At 36.3% G+C, this 7,627-nt stretch overlaps 1 protein-coding gene across 1 annotated transcript; it reads left to right on the top strand.

The window, feature by feature from the left end:
• Positions 1-865: 865 nt before the first annotated feature.
• On the top strand, positions 866-3,870 carry LOC134302028 (zinc finger protein 135-like). Its single transcript, XM_062987009.1, has 2 exons — positions 866-1,038; positions 2,856-3,870. The coding sequence occupies exons 1-2, from the start codon at positions 1,005-1,007 to the stop codon at positions 3,635-3,637; spliced, it is 816 nt and encodes a 271-aa protein (XP_062843079.1). The 5' UTR covers positions 866-1,004; the 3' UTR covers positions 3,638-3,870.
• Positions 3,871-7,627: the final 3,757 nt, after the last annotated feature.

The raw sequence follows: 7,627 nt of genomic DNA on the forward strand, positions 1-7,627 counted from the left end.
GTGTATTGATGGGCATGGCAACAGTGTCTTGGACTGGAAAGAATAACCTGTCAATCACAGTTTTGACAACAGGTTGGATGTGGTGGGAGAAGGTAGACATATTTATATTACACCTGCTTTAGAAAGCAATAGTTTTTTTATTTACATTTGAAGCCGCCAAAATGATACAAACCAGCCCAAAATTTGTCCACCTGCCAAAGTGTGTTTTTCCCTGCCAATTTCCAACAAAATCCTCTCATTTAGGTGGAAAACCGCCCAATCTGGCAACCCTGACTGTGCCGCTGACCGCTTGTGAGTTCAGAACAATATGTGTTTTCACGTTCGAGTCTCCAAAAGTCTCCAATAACACCAGAAAAAGTCGCTAGATTTGTCGCTAGTCGCTTTTTTGAAAAAAAGTCGCTAGAGGGGTCTGAAAAGTCGCTAAATATAGCGACAAAGTCGCTAAGTCGGCAACACTGGGCGAGTGTCCAGGGATGAATGAATAAACGAACGCATATCGTGTTCTGATTATATTTAACTGAACAGAAATTTGACACCCCCTTTAATACGCATGCGCAGCATGTTCCAACTAATGGTATCATACTAAAATGTGCACGTTTGCTTTCAGATTCATCCCTTCCTAGCACAACGTTAAAATGTTACCTGCCGATATTCGTTAAAAAAAGAATTTTTCTAAATTTGCATCACTAATTTAGAAAAAGTGCTGAAGTGATGTGCTGTAGTCTGAACCCATATTTCGACACACACGCTGTATCCTTGGCAGTGGGAGGCAGCAATGTGTAGCTGAATATTGTTACCAGCACGAAATAGAATTGAGGAAGGAGTTGTTGTTGTTCGGGATGAATTCTTTAAGCACAATGGAGGATGTGGAGTTTTTGAACTCACTTTTTACTGAGCGGTTGTTGGCGGTTGCAGGAGAAATATTTCAGGCAGTCAGAGATCTTATTATTAAGTACCAGGAGCAAACAGAGTGCACCAAACAGGAAAATATTTACCTGAGGAAAATGCTAACGGCTCAACACTTCCATAATGCACAAGGTATGTGAGCAGTGAAGCTGAATCACTTCTGTATATCGAATAATCACTGTGTTTCGAATATTTGTTCGGATTTCATACACTTTTATTACAACTAAGTATATACCTAGCAAGTGTATATCTATATATGCTATTTATATGTGATTTTTTATGTTTGGAGCATCTTCAGTTAAAATTTGCATGAAACAGCCTTTCCACCTCTTTTTAAAAAAAAAATATTTAAACATTGCACCCAGACTTTAGACGTGTTCCCATAAATATGTTCAACCGTCACACTTATTGAGCTTGTGACTGTCACATCTGAAGGGTTTTATGTTCTTTCCTAAGCATCTCTTACTGTCAAGGATTTTGCCTTTTCTACTGGTAAAGTTACTGCAAATGTATTGGTTATTTTAAATTGCCCTTAGGTGATGTCAAGGGTATATTTCACACATTATGCGTACTGTTTTAGGGATAAATCAGTTACTGATGAGGAAATAAATTATACATGTTAAAATAAATTTAAAAAAATACTCAACCACAGTTTTAGGACAGTGGAATAAAGATTTCTGGAATATTTTGTCTGATTGCTTGTTAGGGCAGGAAACGAAATAAAACAATACTTTAGTTAAGGTTATTGAATTTATGACTACACTGATCAGCCATAACATTAAAACCACCTCCTTGTTTCTACGCTGACTGTTCATTTTATCAGCTCCACTTACCATATAGAAGCACTTTGTAGTTCTACATTTACTGACTGTAGTCCATCTGTTTCTCTGCATGCTTTGTTAGCCTGCTTTCACCCTGTTCTTCAATGGTCAGGACCGCCACAGTCTGTGCTGGTTTGAGTGGATCAGACACGGCAGTGCTGCTGGAGTTTTTAAATACCGTGTCCACTCACTGTCCACTCTATTAGACACTCCTACCTAGTTGGTCCACCTTGTAGATGTAAAGTCAGAGACGATCACTCATCTATTGCTTCTGTTTGAGTTGATCATCTTCTAGACCTTCATCAGTGGGGCGGCACAGTGGCTAAGTGGTTGGCACTGTCACCTCACAGCAAGAAGGTCCTGGATTCGATCCCCAGGTGGGGCGGTCCAGGTCCTTTCTGTGTGGAGTTTGCATGTTCTTTCTGTGTCTGTGTGGGTTTACTCCGGGAGCTCCGGTTTCCTCCCACAGTCCAAAAACATGCAGGAGAGGTAAATTGGAAATACAAAATTGTCCATGACTGTGTTCGATATAACCTTGTGAACTGATGAACCTTGTGTGAAGATGAACTACCGTTCCTGTCATGTATGTAACCAAAAGTGTAAAACATGACGTTAAAATCCTAATAAAACAAGTGAGGTGTTTAAAAACTCCAGCAGCATTGCTGTGTCTGATCCACTCATACCAGCACAACACACACTAACACACCACCACCATGTCAGTGTCACTGCAGTGCTGAGAATGATCCACCACCCAAATAATACCTGCTCTGTAGTGGTCCTGGGAGAGTCCTGACCATTGAAGAACAGCATGAAAGGGGGCTAACAAAGCATGCAGAGAAACAGATGGACTACAGTCAGTAATTGTAGAACTACAAAGTGGTAAGTGGAGCTGATAAAATGGACAGTGGGTGTAGTAACAAGGAGGTGGTTTTAATGTTATGGCTTAATTTTATGTTATATATTAACTTAATGTAACTGCGTGTTCCTGATCTGTTGATGTGGAGTTTAATTAAGAATGTAATAAGGGAAAAACAACACATTCTATTTTTACTGTCTTTATCTGTATGCATATACTATTTTATTATACATTTTATTACTATATATTTATTATCTTTTCATTTCTTACAGATGATCAAACCACTCAAGCATTTTCTCAGGAGTTACCGAACATCACCCATGGAGCCCTGGAATTAAATTCCTCAAGTATACAAGTGAAGATGGAGGATTCAACCATGCATCAGAACATTAAACCACAGCTATCATTAAATAATCAACCGGCATGCACTTCTTCCTCTGCAGTGACTGCATGTTGCGATTTTCCAGAAAAGCCTATAAGTGATGGGATTGATAACAACTGTTTTCATAATAAGCCAGTAATGCCAACAAAATCTGAACCATGTCATTCCCTGATCATCTCTGAAATCTCATCCCCTGTGGTACAAACTGAAATTGGAACAACTGAGAATCATTTGAAAGATCTTCAAGATAATCACAGCCCAAACCTTCCGTCCAAGTGTCGAATGATAAATGATTCATTGCAAAGTCAGACTTCTGAATCAGTTTGTTTTTGTGAATTTTGCGGAAAGCCTTTCCAACACCGTGCCGAGCTAAATAAGCACTTGGTGGTCCATGAAAAAGAGAGTCCAAGACCGTACCGCTGTGAATGCGGGAAGTGTTATTCATATGCACAAGTGCTTGAGGTCCACCAGCGGACTCATATAGCAGAGAGACCATATCAATGTAGATTTTGTGGCAAAGGTTTTAATCGAAAGGGTCACTTAAAGGACCATGAAAGAATTCACACAGGAGAAAAGCCTTTTAGCTGTTCAATTTGTGGAAAATGTTTCACACAGTCCAGTCAGGTCAGGAAACACATGATCCACAATCATCGCAACGTGAAGTTATCTTGAATTATCATACAAAAAGGCCTGGAAGTACACCCTTACATACTGATGTAGCTTCCTTATTCCTTTCTGTTTAATGGTATACCAGATTGTTTACTTTGATATCTTGTCTTCAGTAATTTAAAAGGTAACACATTTCCACCTGGTGTACTGTATGTTGTAAAACCTTTCATTTATTGCTTGGTATTATTATCTTGGTATTCTTTTTTTCTGTTGTAGTTTCTATGATGTAAATCTTGCTTGGCTGTAGATATCATTATCTGTGTTTGAGCAGTTTTAATGAATATTAAACCTGTTTTGGTAAATTTGAACATCTGCATAAATTGTTCCTTGGTGAGAGACCACTGTTCAACATACATTTTAAAATGTGCCATTATACAAACCCTGTTTATGTGTGCACAGAGAAGTCACCAGCCTTAATCAATCAAAGGAATTAAGGCATGCCACAAAGTTACATTTTATACATTTTAACTTTCTACAATAACCGGTTTAAGATATACCGGTATAACCGGTATAATCAACCATAAACAAGAACCAAGTTTCAATAATTTAGTTACAGAAATAGAGCAGAAATGAAAATTCTAACTGTAATAAAAAAACATGTAACTTAAAAGTGCTTGTAAACTTTAACTTCAGTGATACTTGGTTTTAAAACCAGTTATGCTACTAAACGAAGAGCATTTTGACGTTTCAGCAAAAGGAGTCAACTCTTTGGTAAACTGAACCTTTAATATGAATCACTAAAAATTCCAGATGCCCCACCATTGGTTCCAGAACACATAGGACAGTATATATTATGTAAAAAATCACTAAAATTATTAAATGTACATTTAATATAATAAACGTTGGTGTAAATGTCTAACAGGATGTACGATATTCTACAACTGCATTATAAAATAAAAGTTCAATAGTATAAGTACAGTAATAAATTATAAAAAGTTTATCACAAAAATTGAGAAATGGACATTTTTATTATTTTTTAAATATAAATAATACATTTTAATTTATTTTAAATACTTAGTCGGTTGTACTACTTACTAAAACTGCAGTGCAGAGCAAAAGTCCTACAGTATGGGTACAATAATAGATCATAAAAAACACCTACAAATTAAGAAGTGGAAATTTCATTATAATAAATGTTAGTAGTGTTTACCTTCTGACATCCGGTACTTACTACAACTAAATTACAGATCAAAGGTCCTACTGTATAGGTAGACTAATAATTCATATAATATGAAAAAAAAAAATTGGACAAATGCACATTTTATATAATAAAGGTTGTAGTAGTTGCTTAATTGGTTGTACAACAGATTTACAAAGTAAAGTTCTGATAATATGGAGACTGTAATAAATTATACTATTTGAAAAATCACTAACAATTATTAAATGTAAATTTTAATACAATGAAGATTTTAGTAGTTACCTAGTAACATTTACATTAACACTATAAAGGTCCTACAGTATGAGTACAATTATATTTGACATACTATGTACTACAGCTAAATGACAGAATAGACATCCTCTGGTATAAATACTCTGATAAATAACAAAATAAAGCCCACTAAAATCATTAAAGGTAAATAAAAAATAATTAAGGCTGTAGTTACCTAGTAGGTTGTACTATAATGTTTTACATTCAATAATTTTGTACACTTTAAACAGTTAGTAGTAAAGAATTCTTGTTTGAGTACAAACATCGATTCCACAAAAACAGACTGACTGGTAAAGACAGACTGACAGATATCATTCTTTGATGGGCCAATGTTGAAAGTTACTCATTCTACTGCCAAGGTTTGACTATAGAGGATACGTGGCCGTATTATTTGTGCATTGTGTGGCTAAAAGGGCCTAAAAAGGGTGACTACATTTTTTTTGCAATTACAAAACCTATTTACCTTATTCAGATTATACTTTTAACAGTCTTACTCAGCCCCACTTACTTAAAAAATTTAAGGCCCTGATTATAGTGTCTGATTCATTAGGTTGATTTAGAAACAAGTACACAGAGGTAATTTTGTGTTTTTTCATCCATTTTTGTGAAATTTGAAAATCTACATTAAAAACGTGACTGAAAATTGTTTGAATGACCTGTCTGCAATGAAAATTGTTAAAGACAAGTGTAGTGTAGTGCTGGTTCTGATGGCACTTAGCAAATCTGTATAATGTGAAATATTGTGTGTTTACAGTGTCTCGAACTATGTATTTTAACTATTTTTGCACCCAGCCACCTGTTGTCCAGTGAAATGTCTTTATACTTATTAAGTTCAATTCATCCAGTGAACATTTATTAATAAATTATGTACATATGATCACAAACTGTTTGAATTTTGAAAGTATTATGTGCATACTAAAAACCTAAAAATAAAGGTAACCTTATCTAGCATTTGTTGTGTTGGTTTCCTACAGACTCTTTTTCAAGATTCAAGATTTAAGATTCAAAGTAACATTATTGGCATGACTGTAGAAAACAATGTTGCCAAAGCATTACAACGATAATAACAGAATACAAAAGAAACAAAAGATGACAACACAATAAACAATAAAAGTGAATAAAGATAAAATAAACAATAAAAATATTTTAGCAAATTTACTGGAAGATACAGACAATATATAACTGTATTCTACATATAAACATATGTATACACAGAACTGTTACCCACTGTCTCTCAGGCGGTGTAGCGCTGACACATACTGTGCGGTGAGGGGGGCAGTATGCCCTTCTCCCAGAATTTTTTTTAATTTTTCCAGTTCTGTGAGTGTTTGGTAATTTGGGATTTGTAGTTTAAATCTGTCGGTGAAAGTTTTTGTGTTGTTTTGAATTTTTGGCAGTGAAGAAGGAAGTGCATCTCTGTCTCCACCTCTCCACTCTCACAGTGGGCACACAGTCTCTCCTCTCTGGGCAGCCAGGACTTTTTATATCTGCCCGTCTCTATGGCCAAACTGTGGTTACTGAGTCGGTACTTGGTCAGTATCCGTCGCTGCTGTTGATCTCTGACTGTTGTGACATACGGCTCTAGTTTGTACTCACTTTTTACTTCACAGAAGTATTCTAGTCTACTGTGAGATTGGATTTGGTTCTCCCAGTGTTCTAGATATCTGTTCTTACTGTTTGCTATGAGCTGTTGGACAGTGCTGTTATCTGTGGTGAGGCCTGTTTGAGTGTCAGAGAGTCTCAGGACCAGCTGGCTGAGGGCACTCTTTTCAGTGGTCAGTTTTTGGCACTGAAGTGCTTTAAACTGTAGTGACTCTTTGGGACTTGACTTCAGGTGTATCCAGAAATTTTGAGATCTTTTTTCTGTTTATAATTAGAGGAAATCTGCCTAATTCTGCCCTGCAGGCGATGGTTGGTGTTTTTCCATATCTCATCTTTCTCTATGTCTCTGAATGTGTGTGTTTGTGTGTGTGTGTGGCGACGTGTCAATGAACGAACATGGTGTTTTCATTAAATTTAACTTAGCAGACATTCGACATCCTCTTTACTACGCATGCGCAACACATGTTACCAAATAATGATATCATGCTAAAATGTGCACGTTTGCTTTCAGATTCATCTCCTCTTAGGCAGCGTTAATAATCTTACTATAAGGTTACTACAGAGCCTCTAAGGTGACATCCCCTAAAAAAAAAAAATAAGGCGTGGGAACGAGATATTAAGGTGTGGCCACGACTTAGTAAAGAGTGGGAATGAGATCGTGGCCACGACTTAAAAAGGTTAAAACAGTTGAATATTGTTTACTCTGTTCCCTTTCTTGACTATCGTGTCAATAAACAGAATGGACGATTAAAGCATTGTACTTTCTTACTTTATGTTTATTAAATCTACAACAGTAGCGAACATTAACGTGTGTATAAACATTACTATGACAACCCGCAGAACATCTGTGTGTGCGTTGCTCTAACAGTTCCGTACTGAAACATAAAACCATCACACGTTCCATACAGTTGAATATGGTGTGATCATCTGTTACACCCAGGAGGGAGACTGAATATTACATC

The sequence above is a fragment of the Trichomycterus rosablanca genome, chromosome 24 (assembly GCF_030014385.1).
Source record: "Trichomycterus rosablanca isolate fTriRos1 chromosome 24, fTriRos1.hap1, whole genome shotgun sequence".
Taxonomy (NCBI): Eukaryota; Metazoa; Chordata; class Actinopteri; order Siluriformes; family Trichomycteridae; genus Trichomycterus; species Trichomycterus rosablanca.